The sequence below is a fragment of the Physeter macrocephalus genome, chromosome 12 (genome assembly GCF_002837175.3).
Source record: "Physeter macrocephalus isolate SW-GA chromosome 12, ASM283717v5, whole genome shotgun sequence".
Taxonomy (NCBI): Eukaryota; Metazoa; Chordata; class Mammalia; order Artiodactyla; family Physeteridae; genus Physeter; species Physeter macrocephalus.
The window spans coordinates 85,939,101-85,951,875 of NC_041225.1; the positions used below are offsets into that span (position 1 = coordinate 85,939,101).

At 48.7% G+C, this 12,775-nt stretch overlaps 1 protein-coding gene across 23 annotated transcripts in view; it reads left to right on the top strand.

The window, feature by feature from the left end:
• DYSF (dysferlin) overlaps positions 1 to 12,775 on the top strand; it is a 231,639-nt gene that overhangs the window by 53,723 nt on the left and 165,141 nt on the right. For 12 of the 23 annotated variants that reach the window (XM_007111158.4, XM_007111166.4, XM_007111170.4 and 9 more), the window contains exons 5-12: positions 1,087 to 1,201; positions 2,476 to 2,568; positions 2,919 to 3,130; positions 5,275 to 5,403; positions 5,795 to 5,857; positions 6,540 to 6,590; positions 8,447 to 8,477; positions 9,090 to 9,205. In XM_007111158.4, coding sequence (XP_007111220.2) covers positions 1,087 to 1,201; positions 2,476 to 2,568; positions 2,919 to 3,130; positions 5,275 to 5,403; positions 5,795 to 5,857; positions 6,540 to 6,590; positions 8,447 to 8,477; positions 9,090 to 9,205 — 810 coding nt within the window. Of the gene's footprint in view, positions 1 to 1,086; positions 1,202 to 2,475; positions 2,569 to 2,903; positions 3,131 to 5,274; positions 5,404 to 5,794; positions 5,858 to 6,539; positions 6,591 to 8,446; positions 8,478 to 9,089; positions 9,206 to 12,775 lie in introns of all 23 variants that reach the window. The other 11 variants (XM_007111168.4, XM_007111172.4, XM_007111176.4 and 8 more) reach the window with 2 other exon arrangements.

A 12,775-nucleotide genomic window follows, 5' to 3' on the forward strand; every position in this document is an offset into this window, starting at 1 on the left:
GAGGATCCCACGTGCCGCGGAGCGGCTGGGCCCGTGAGCCATGGCCGCTGGGCCTGCGCGTCCCGAGCCTGTGCTCCGCAACGGGAGAGGCCACAGCAGTGAGAGGCCCACGTACCGAAAAAAACAAAATAAATAAATAAAAAGAATGGAGAGAATTATATCAAAATGTGAATAGTGGTGAAATTATGGCAATTTGTTTTCTTTTACATTTTTCTTTAAGGTTTTTGTAATTTCCAAACTTTCTTACTTTGGAGTTTTTATTACTTTGATCGATTAAAAGGCTGCCCCAGGACATCTGCTGGACCTGTTGTATCAGGGAAGGCTCGGCCAGGCCTCCATGGCCTGGGAGCAGCAAGACTAGAGAGCGCCATGGCTGTACCTTTTCTTCAGGTCCGGGTGCCCCTTTGAAGGGTGCCAGTCTCCTGGTAGGCTCCGGTGGGGTGGGAGCACAAGGCAGCCTTCCCCTGTCCATGTGAGTGGTGTGATGGGTCACGCTCCTCTCACTGGTCAAAGCCAGAGCATCTGGGGGTGAGATGGGGGACAGGGGTGCTTCTGGGAGGGAAGAGGGCTCAGAAAGGTGAGCAGCACCCTGAGACCCTCTCAGGGGCCTGAGCAGAGCAAGGCCGAGCTGTCGGTAGATAGACAAGGGAGGACCCTTGGCTGAGCAGAGTGGCCAAGGGGGCTTTTTCCAGAAGATGGGCCTGTGCTGAGAGTTGAAAAATCCTGCAGGTGAGGTTCGATCGCTGATTCATTTATAGAAGCTTACTAGGCATTCTATTAACTAATTTAATCTTCATTTGACCCTACGCAGAAAGTGCTACTTCTATCGCTACCCCCATTTTACAGACGAGGAAACTGAGGCACAGAGAGTTTACAGATCTTGCCGAAGTCACACAGCTTCTGAGTGGTGGAATTGACTCCAGATTCAATGCTCTTAACCACCTGACTATGCTGATGGGGCCACAGCCTCCTGCAAACCAGACTCCATTTCTGGTGGAGGGACGAAAGGAGCAGGAAGGATGCTGGAGGGCGGTGGTCAGAGGCCAACACACTAACCTGCTGCCCTCTCTCCCCCATCTCTTCCAGGCCTCACTGGTCCTGCAGGTGTCCTACACGCCTCTCCCTGGAACCATGCCCACGTTCCCACCTTCGACGCCTCTGGAACCCTCCCCGACTCTGCCAGACATGGATATGGTGGCTGGTGAGAAACCTACCCTCACCCTGGCAGGGCCCCCGGGGGAGAAGCCTAGCAGTGGCACCCGAGTCTGAGAAGCGGGTGGCTTCCTCATATTGGGGGCTGCCCAGGCCTGGAGAAGGAAGGCCGTGGGTGGGTGGGGAGTCTTGAGAGCTGACCTCTGTCTTGCAAAACAAAGGGGTAGGAGGCGGGCTCCCCTAGGTGCCGCTAGGATTAGTGTGAGGATCCCTTCCTAGCACCAGCTGTTCAGGAAGGGAACTGTGCCAGGGCTGGGCACCCTGCCCTCTGCAGCTCCAGAGGGGTGGGAGTTTTAGAGGTAGGCCTGTGCTGAGATGGGGTCCATCCTAGGTGACGCCTGAGGCCCCACCCACTCCCCAGAGCTGGATGCCTCCCTGCCCTGGCACTCCGTAGGCCTTTAGCAATGACATGTGACCAAAGAGCTGGATTTTCCCTGAAAGAGCCCTGGGCTGAAGTCAGGGGACCTGAGTTCCAGTCTTACCTTTGACACCAAGTAGCTGTGTGACTTTGGGCCAGTCACTCCCTCTCTGGTCCTACAGTTTATTATTTGTGAAGTGAGGAGACCGAATTGTCTAAGTCTCAAGGTTGCCTCAGTTCTCTTTACTTACCTCTCCTGGCCTTGTGAAGTGAGGACCCAGCCCAGGGTGGCTGGCTTGCCCAGTGCTGGGCCTGGGCCTGACAGTCCAGCCTGCTGGGGTGAACAGGAAGCCACATAGGTGGGCCAGGTGGGGTCTTGCCCGTGGGAAAGATTCTAGCGTTTCTCTCATGGTGAAGGGAGCTAGAGGCAAACCCAGCATGACACCCGGCAGCCCGTCTCAGGTGTGCCCCGAGCCTGTCCTGCGGCCTGTGTAGGGCTCCTGGTGAGGCAGGCAGGGCAGGGCCCCTCTTGTTGGACTGGGCACTGTCTGAGCTCGGAGGTGGGGAGATCCTTCTGGACTGGGGTTGAGGGGGGAAGCAGGGGGTGCTCCTGGTGACCGAGGGTAGGGAGGCTGAGGGTCCCGAACGTTCTGGGGCCACTTTTGAGGTGAATCTGACAGAGTTGGGTTCCAGCCACTCGGGGAAGGCTCCTGGCGGTGACCAGTTCCCAGTCCTTCCCAGAAGGTGGTGAGAGGGACAGTTGGACAGATACGGCGCCTGTTTCGGAGCTTTGTGCCAGGCCGGGGCAGGTGGGGAGAGCAGGGTTGGGGTTTGGGGGGGCTAGCTTGGCTTCCCTCACCAGCTCCCTCCTCCCCTTCTGGGGCTGCGCCCTGCCCGTGTGCCAGGTGGGGGACAGAGCCGGGCTGAGACTTGGTCCCTGCTCAGTGACAGCACCGTGGACACAAGATACTCTGGAAAGAAGTGGCTGGCCCCCACGGGTGAGACGCGGGCGGGCTGTCCCGATCCTCCACCTGTAACTGGCTCGCTTGCTGCCATCGTCAGGTCCCCAGAGTGGGACAAGGTGGCCAGAAGGGCTCATCCCGCAGGATGAGGTGGGGAGGGCTGGGGCCATTCTTTCTCTTCCTGTCAACTCACTGGACTGACCACCCTCAAGTGTCAGCTGTTGGAAGCTCCTCTTCTTCTCCCTCATCCATCCTGGCTGAGTGGTGGGCAAAGAGAGGGGAAGGGGATTTGGGTGCTGAGCTGTTGGGTCCTCCATCGGGGTCCCTGATGGAGGATCCTCCCAGGGGCCGGAGGAACCCAGCCTCATCAGCACCCTCTCCTCCAGACACAGGAGGAGAGGAGGACACTGAGGACCAGGGGCTCACGGGAGATGAGGCCGAGCCATTCCTGGACCAGAGTGGGGCTCCGGGCCCAGGGGCCCCCATGACCCCAAAGAAGCCACCTTCCCATCCTCCCCCCTACCACCCCGGGGGAAGAAGGAAGAGGAGCACGCCCGCACCCAGAAAGCCGCTGTCGGACAAATCGCAGGACTTCCAGGTGACTGCAGTCTCCTCCTTCAGCCCGCAGCAGCCACTGATGCCAGCGCAAAACTTGTCTGTCCAGCCGTGGGGAAGGTCCTAAGGGCTCTCCTAGGTGGGAGTCTGGTTCCCCTGGGTCCTGGGCAAATGCTAGATAGGGAGGCCATGGCTTGGGGCCTCTAGAAAAAGCCTCTGCCCAGCCCATGGTTTTGCTCTTAAAAAAAAAAAAAAAAAAAAAAAAGGAAGGAAAAAGGGTCACTGCAGAGTCAGCATCACTACACTGTTATCTGTATCCCCAACCAGAGTTGCCCTAGCCAGCTGGTGCTGTGCTGTTCAAAGTGTGGTCAGTGGACGAGCAGCATGGGTGTCACCTGGAAGCATGTTAGAAAGGAGGGATCTTGGGCCTATTCCAGACCCACTGAATCAGAATCTGCACTTGAACAAGATCCCCAAGTCTGAGAAGCTCTGCCTAACGTTTTTTCTCCCTCTATCCATTTCCCCTATTTATAGCTGTGATTTTTCTGAAGGTCAGGTGCAATTTGAGTTTGTTCAAGTTTTTCACAGAATAAAATTATGAATGTTAACCCTTTGACATTTTTTTATCCAAAAATCTATCCCATTTAATTTGCCTTTTTTTCTTTTTAAATTTTTCTTTTTCTTTATTTATTTTTTGACTGTACCATGTGGCATGTGGGATCTTAGTTCCCCGACCAGGGGTCGAACCCGGGCTCCTTGCAGTGGAAGTGCAGAGTCTTAACCACTGGACCCCCAGGGAAGTCCCTAATTTGCCTTTTTAATTTGGGTCCTTTGCTTGTTCTTTTTCTTTTCTACAGAATTTTCCATTTTGATGTAATTGCATTTAGTGATATTTAACTCTTCAGGACTACTATTAAAGTTAAAAACAGGAAATTTAAATATTTCTTTATTAAATGAAACAAATTGTAAAAATATGCTTCAGTTCTAAATTGTGGTGATTTCAGCAAAAGTTCTAGTTATAACCACTACGTTTTCCTGAGAGACAAAATTCTAACTTATTTTTATTATTATTCACAGGACATGTTATTTTTTTCTCCTTAGAAAATTAATACATTTTTCTTTGGTAGAAAATTTGGAAAATACTGTACAGTGAAGAGAATAAAAATCACTCACCCCCTTCCCATTGCCATTGATAATATATTCTATAGTATCTTATTTTTAAAAAAGAATTGATTAATAAAGAAATAACTGCTGATTAGAAATTAGAACCAGTAAACATCGTATTTTTTCATGAAAGTTTTAATACTTTAAAATGTATTATTTTTCAATATTTTGCCTAAATTTGGAAGCACAGATGTTCTTGAAACCTTTATTTACTGAAAATTCAATGAAGAAAGCTCTTATTTCTCAGAATGTCAGAATTCTGTCTTGCACCTTATACTACATAAGAATAAAGTGGGGTTACATCGCTATGTAACTTTGACCTCTGAGGGGATTGTCAGTGAGGAATATTCAAGCCACACAGAAACATCAGCTTCAAGGGGTCTGAGGTGGGGCTGTGCATGAACTGAATGGGGGTGGGATCCTCAGCCCAGCCCTGGGATTTACCGCTGGCAGCTTACTTGGGGCAGCCTGGCAGCTCTTATGTGGAACCATGGGATTTTATAGATGCAAGGGACCTTGGTGGGAAGATATTGTTCTTACAGTGTTCTTCCTAATTCCTTTTTTTAAAAAAATTTATTTATTTAATTTTATTTATTTTTGGCTGAATTGGGTCTTCGTCACCGCACGCCGGCTTTCTCTAGTTGCGGCGAGCAGGGGCTACTCTTCGTTGCGGTGCACGGGCCTACTGCTGTGGCTTCTCTTGTTGCGGAGCACGGGCTCTAGGCGCACGGGCTTCAGTAGTTGTGGCCTGCGGGCTCAGCAGTTGTGGCGCACGGGCTTAGTTGCTCCGCGGCATGTGGGATCTTCCCGGACCAGGGCTCGAAGCCGTGTCCCCTGCATTGGCAGGCGGACTCTCAACCACTACGCCACCAGGGAAGCCCCCTAATTCCTTTTTAATACCTGTCCCAAGAGGCCAGCTGTGAGGGTGGTCCCTGAGATTCCTGACTCTCTCGGGCGGGGGCTGGGTGCCTGATGCCTGATGACTTCTCCCTTTTCTTGCTCATGCCCCCTCCTGGCTTTCAGATCAGGGTCCAGGTGATCGAGGGACGCCAGCTGCCGGGAGTGAACATCAAGCCTGTGGTCAAGGTCACTGCAGCTGGGCAGACCAAGCGGACGCGGATCCACAAGGGAAATAGCCCCCTCTTCAACGAGGTGGGAGACCCTGGGTTAGAGCTAGGGCCTTGGTGGGAGCACACAGCAGATGCCTGGCAGTTCATTCAGTTTTTGCATATGGCACTAGCGTTGGGTGGAGAGCTGTGTCAGTCCCTGAGTAGGTTATCTGAGGATCTGGAGAGAGGGTTCCTGCTCTTCCTCCTGCCTTGGGCGCCCCCTGCTCCCCACCCCCAGCATCCCGTGGGGCCGGCCACCCACCCTGTCCCTGAGGTGACAACCTCCGTGAGGTCAAATCCCCAGAGCTAGGTGCTGGGCTGAACCCACTGCTCGCTTGTTGTGTGGACCAGACCTGGAGGCTGGGCGGTGGCTGTCCCCTCCCGCCCGGGCTCAGCGGGCCTTCATCTGTCCCCCTTTCACCCTGAATCAACAGACTCTTTTCTTCAATGTGTTTGACTCTCCCGCGGAGCTGTTCGACGAACCCATCTTTATCACGGTACGTGGCAGCCCCCGAAGGCCCTCTGTGGGCTCAGCGTCCATGTGTGAGTGTGTGTGAGTGTGAGTGTGTGTGGGTGAGGCACCCCCCCACCCCACCCGAGCCTGGATGACGGGGAGCAGCTCACAGCCTCCCCGCTGTGGTCACAGGGTTGCCTTCTGAGCTCGGATGCAAGAGGCAGCCGAGTGCGGAGTCCCCGCTGTTCAGGGTCAGGTGCCTTAGGCCAGGGTCCTGAACTAATTCTTGCAGTGGATCTTTGATTTTCATCTTATATTGTTTGTCTGTATGCCTGCTTCTGGCAAGATTTTCTTTCTCTGGACCTCAGCTCTTTTTTTTCCCCCCTTTCCTTTGAAAGGCAGTATAGTTTAGCAGTTAAAAGTGTGGGCTCTGGAGCCAAACTGTCTGGATTCTAGTCCTGCCTATATCGTGTAGGGGTTGTGTGATTCTGTACAAATGATCTCTCTGTGCCTCTATTTCTTCATCTTTAGAATGGGGATAATAATAGTACCTACTCATGGGGTTCTTGTGAGGGTTAAACATTGCTTGGAACAATCTCTGGGATAGAGCAAGTGCTATTGGAGTGTGGGCTGTTATTTTTTGGGATGGAAGAGCCGTTGGGTTGGTCCCTGTCTGGGTCAACCTTTGCTAGTGAATGAGAGTTTGAATTTGTCTTTCCTTCCAGGTGGTGGACTCCTGTTCTCTCCGGACAGATGCTCTCATTGGGGAGTTCCGGGTAATGGTTTATTTTCTTTGAAAGCAATCAGTTCTTGTTTATCCATGTTAATGGAAGCTCTGTGGATGATGGGCAGGGTTGGTGCTCCAGAGATCCTGTCTGTCTTGGTCTGTGTTGGGGAAAATGTAATGAAAAAAACAAAACAAGATCTTCTCCTAACCCAGAAGTCCTCTCCACAAAGGTAGTAGAGAAAGAAAGCACTTTTGTTATTGAATAAGCATTAAACCAGAATATGATGCTATCACGGGCCATCCGCTAAGAGATTGCAAAGACAGAAAGTAATATAGTATAGAGCCAAGCAGACACAACCCTTTCCATATATGTTCTCAAGATAAACAATAACTAAACAATAACTAGTGCTTGAGTTAGCAGCCTGGATAGTACCCTCAGTCACACATAGTTCATCTGAAATTTACCTAGTAATTGGGGTGACCATCTGTGTTTGCTAATTGACTTTATCCACAAGAAAAGACAGAAAGCAAGCTCACATTTTTATGATGGGGGTAGATTTACAATTCGGGTAAGGTAGGCCCTTCCCTTTCCCAGCGATGGGAGAGCCTGGAGAAAGGCACTCCTGGATCATAAAGCTGACGAAAGGCTTATTTTGTTTCTAAAAAGGTACATTTCAAAGAGATAAAGTACTTACATTAAGTTTTCTAATGAAAATGTTCTGACAAAAAGAGAGGAGAGGGAAATCTCTCCCCTTGTTTCCAACAGGGAGGATTCAGCTTCTTTTTTAAATTCGCATTTGTCCTTACATCTTGGAAAGACAGCGTGGGACCTGAGTTTAGGCAGCCCGCCTCCTAATTCTGACAATCTCGGGCCAGCGTGACGCCAGTGCTCTGTGCCCTGGGCTCACGTGGGTTGGGAGTGGGGTCCAGATGTGGAGTCCATGGGGATGGGGTGGAGTGGGGTGGGGGGCAGTGGAGGCAGCGGGGGAGCCTGCCCCCTCATTTGTCCCAGACGTGCAGAAGTGAACAGTCCACTGCAGAGGACCTTGAACCAACGGCATAGGATGGTTTTAACAGATTACATAGTGTAAAGGCAACTAGTAATGGAGACCTTCACGAATGGTGTTTTAATGTCATTCTTATTGATTTTCTCATTTTGAATCCATAAGCCTTTATCAAATGGAAAGAAAAGGCACAGGTTTATTTGACCCTCCTCTTGCTATCCATAAAATATGGCCCCTTCTCCAAGAAGTAGTCACAAGATAGAAAACGGAGTCTGTTTTTCTGGAGAAGCAGTTTTTTTTAAAAGAATGGGCTTTTGCTGGAGTCATTCTGTAACACTTATGTTACAGGATCTTATGTTTTGAGTATCTAATTTTGTTATAAGAACCCAAGGGTTAGGTTAAAAATGTGTTCTTTTTTCTAATTATAAAAGTAATCCATGATTTAAAAAAAAACTTTGTAGTTTTTGAGAGCAATTTTAGGTTCATAGCAAGACTGAGTGGAAAGTACAAAGTTCCCACATAACTCCCTCCCCCCACACATGCATAACCTCTCCTACCATCAACATCTGACTAATCAGTGATTTTTTTAATAGAAAATTATAAAATATAGGAAAGAATAAAAACAAAATAAAAATCACCCAAATCTGCCACCCAGAGGTAGTACAGTTACCATTCGGTGTGTTTCCTTTGCTCTGTCTTTTCTATGCATAGATATACTTTACCAAACTTAGATCAAAATGTATTCCACTTTTTTCCATGTGATATCAGAAGATGAACATTTCCCCATGTCTCCAAATGCTCTTCAGAACATGATTTTTAATGGGTTGGTATCATGCATCATACTTTATTTAACACTCTGGGGACAAGAGTGTGACGTGTGCCTCCTTCTGTTTGATTTCAGATGGACGTGGGCAGCATCTACCGAGAGCCCCGTGAGTCACCCTCTCCTCCCCTTGGGCAGGTCCTTGCATTTGGGTTCTGGAGGCTGCATGGGGGCACCCATTTGGGATACTCATCTTTCCTTCTAGGGGATTTTAGAATTTAGAGGTGGGGTTTGATCTTGGAGGTGAAGCTGCAGGAATGAAGAGAGGACAGGCTTTCATCTTCTGGGTAAAACAGGCCCCCAGGAAGATTGAACCCTCATGTGGGTCTCAGCTGGCCCAGCTGGAGGGCTAAATCTGGAAGGCCCAAGCAAGGGTTGCTGGGGACTAGGGTGCCTCCAGACAGGACGGGCCATTTGGATGCCAAGTCTAGGATTTCTCTACACCCTGGTCTCTGCTGTGGTCTGGTCACTTCCTGAAGGGGAGGAAAATGGCTGCGGGTCTGGCTTTGGCAGCCTCTGATAGGGGTTTCTGTTAACATTTCTGACTTGGACCCAAATGATCACTCAAGGTACATTTTATTCTAGAATTTGAGTCCTTCCCCCATGTCTGGGTAGATGAGTCCTTCATCTCATCCAATGGAGTCCACCCGGGGCTCCTGGAAGTGGGTGCAGACTTGTGTCCTTCCAATTCTGGGATCACCAAGGGTGTTGTCTCTCTTAGGACATGCTTATCTCAGGAAGTGGCTGCTGCTTTCGGACCTGGATGATTTCTCTGCTGGGGCCAGAGGCTACCTGAAAGTGAGCCTTTGCGTGCTGGGGCCTGGAGACGAAGCCCCCGTGAGTACATTTCCTTGTCCCCCTCACAGCACCTCCGCCTGGCCTTGGAGGCACCAGATGAAGAAACAAAAAAACAACTTTAGTTTTTCTGATTTAAAAGAATACATGGCAATTATGAGAAATGTACAACATGTGGGAAAGCATAAATAAAAAGTGAATCACTCATAATTCTACCCATCAGAGAGAACCGTCATTAATACCTTCTTGCATATTCTCCCAGAAGGGTATACGTGTGTATTTTTCTCTCTTTTTTTTGGTGCAAAAGTGAGATCACTCACTCTGTAATGTATTGTAGTCTGAATTTTATCACCTAAGAATATATCATTATCATCTTTATGGTCAGTAAGTAAAGTTATAAGTTGGAGGTGGTAAGAATGAGAAAGGCTTTCAGAGTTGGGGAAGTATCAGCATCTCTGTATGTCTGGGGAGAGGAGAGAAGGTTTGGAACAGTTGTTGAGGAACAAGGGGTTAATTAGATACAGACAGAAGGATTTCTTTTTTTATTTAAAAAATTTTTGTTTATTTAATTAATTAATTATTTATTCATCTTTTTCGGTCTGACTTACTTCACTTAGGATGATAATCTCTGGGTCCATGTTGCTGCAAATGGCATTATTTCATTCCTTTTTGATGGTTGAGTAATATTCCACTGTGTGTGTGTGTGTGTGTGTGTGTGTGTGTGTGTGTGTGTGTGTGTGTGTGTGTGTGTGTGTGTGTGTAGAAGCCGCTGTGGAAAGGATTAGGGGAAGGAGAACCCCAGGTGCCATGCAGGGGCCAATGGAGCTCAGGTGGACCAGCCCCACCCAAGGGCACCTCCCCTGATCTCATCCTGTGTGCCTCTGTAGCCCAGACAGACATTATGCCTTCCTGCTCCTTTTCCTTCTACATGGACTCTCTGAATCTATTACCCTTTCCTAAAACACTCTTTCCTCCTCTTCCCATTGATCAGACCCTTGTTTTTCCCAGATGAAACCACTTTTCTTGAGACCAACTCAGAGGGAAGCCCCTGTTTTCTGCTTCAGCTCTTTGTGGCTTTCAGGATGGGAGGAGTGGCCATCTTTTGGTTTCCCACAGTAGCTTCTCAACTTCAGCATTGCCTTCTTCTTTTTTTTAAAAATTAATTTTATTGGAGTATAGTTGATTTACAATGTTGTGTTAGTTTCTGCTGTACAGCAAAGTGAATCAGTTATAAATATACAAATATCTACTCTTTTTTAGATTCTATTCCCGCATAGGTCATTACAGAATATTGAGTAGAGTTCCCTGTGCTATACAGTGGGTTCTTATTAGTTATCTTTGTTATATATAGCAGTGTGTATTTGTCAAACCCAATCTCCCAATTTATACACACCCCCCCTTGATAATCTAAGTTTGTTTTCTACATCTGTGACTCTATTTCTGTTTTGTAAATAGGTTCATTTGTACCATTTTTTTAGATTTCACATATAAGCGATATGTGATATTTGTCTTTCTCTGTCTGACTTACTTCACTCAGTATAACAATCTCTAAGTCCCTCCATGTTGCTGCAGATGGCATTGTTTTGTTCTTTTTTATGGCTGAGTAATATTCCATTGTATATATGTACCACATCTTCTTTATCCATTCCTCTGTTGATGGACATTTAGGTTGCTTCCATGTCCTGGCTTTTGTAAATAGTGCTGCCATGAAATTAGGGTACATGTATCCTTTCGAATTACGGTTTTCTCTGGATATATGCCCAGGAGTGGGATTTCTGGATCATATGGTAGCTCTATTTTTAGTTTTTTAAGAAACCTCCATACTGTTCTCCATAGTGCCTGCACCAATTTACATTCCCACCAGCAGTATAGGAGGGTTCCCTTTTCTCCACACCCTCTCTGGCATTTATTGCTTGTAGATTGCCTTCTTCTCTGAAGCCTGCCTCACTGGTTATTTCCCCTGGTCTTCTGGGCTGTCACCTACCCCTGGCACAGGCAGAGCTGGTGCAGGAGGGTCCTTGCTGGCAGATTCCCATCTTTGCCATTGTTCTGAGGTCTGACGTGTCCTTGCTGGTGAGCCATCAACGTCTGATCTTACTTCCTTTCAGACCCTGAGCTTGGAAATTGCTCTCCCCACCAGTTTCTTCCTGCCTCTTTCCCTCCCTCACCCTCAGTGAATGGCAGTTCTTCCTCACTGAGGTTACAGCCCTGACCCCTCTCAATTTCCCAGCCCATCAACTCCCTCCTGCAGCCTGGCCCCCATCCCCGATCCTCAATCTGACTCTGTGCTCACTAGCTTCTGGGGTCTGCTGCCACATCTTGTCCCCCCAGCCTCCCCACGACACGCTCTCCACACCACTCCTTGGTCAGCTTTGGTGGCAAAAGTCACCTGGAGTTGCTGTCCACGTCTTCCTTTACTTGGGTGAGGTTGACTCATCCCATCCTCCACAGCGGCTGTTTCCAAAATTTCTGGTCGGGAATTCCCTGGCGGTCCAGTGGTTGGGACTCTGCGCTTTCACTGCCGAGGGCACGGGTTCGATCCCCGGTCAGGGTAACTAAGATCCTGCAAGCCCACTCCTCATACCTGATTCCCATCCTGTGTTAGGTGACATCTTGGGAAATGGCACTCATCATCCACTTAGTTCCCCAGGCCAGAGCGTCTTTCCTCATCCTTCAGTCCCACATCTGTCAGTCCACACGCACACAGTTGGCCAGTCTTGTTGGCATGACAACCTCAGTGCATGCCTCTCCTATCTCTCATCCCAAGACCAGAGTTCAAGGTCAGGCTCCCATCATATCTTACCCGGGCCTCTATGTGAATGAAGATGTAGGTTCAGCTTCTGTAACTCCAATTAACCCCACATTACCACCAAACCATCTTCTTTAAACTCAGGTACAATCATGTGACTCTCCTCTTAAAAAATTGCCGGAGACCCACCCTGCCTCCTAGTTACTTTCAGGATGAAGTCCAGAATCCTTAGCATGACATTCAAGGCCCATGAACATTTGGTCTCAGGCTGATTTTGCAGTGCCACTTGCCGGGACGTACTTCCACAGACTCCGTACTGTGGCCACACCAGACAATGTGACCCTTTCCAGAATGCACTTCCATCCTTCTCCCTGCCTTTTCACCTGTTGGGATGCCTTCTCTGCCTACCGAAAACTTCAAGACGCAATTCAGATGCTACGTCCTCCACGAAGCCTGCCTTGTCTTCCAGGGAAACTGATTGGTCTTTCCTTTCGGTCACCACCCCATGTTTTGTTAGTTCAGTTAATGTGTCCACCTTTCTCACTGAGACTCAGTTTCTTTTTTTTTTTTTAACATCTTTATTGGAGTATAACTGTTTTACAATGGTGTGTTAGTTTCTGCTTTACAACAAAGTGAATCAGTTATACATATACATATGTTCCCATATCTCTTCCCTCTTGCGTTTCCCTCCCTCCCACCCTCCCTATCCCTCCCCTCTAGGTGGTTACAAAGCACAGAGCTGATCTTCCTGTGCTATGCGGCTGCTTCCCTCTAGCTATCTATTTTACATTTGGTAGTGTATATATGTCCATGCCACTCTCTCACTTCGTCACAGCTTACCCTTCCCCCTCCCCATATCCTCA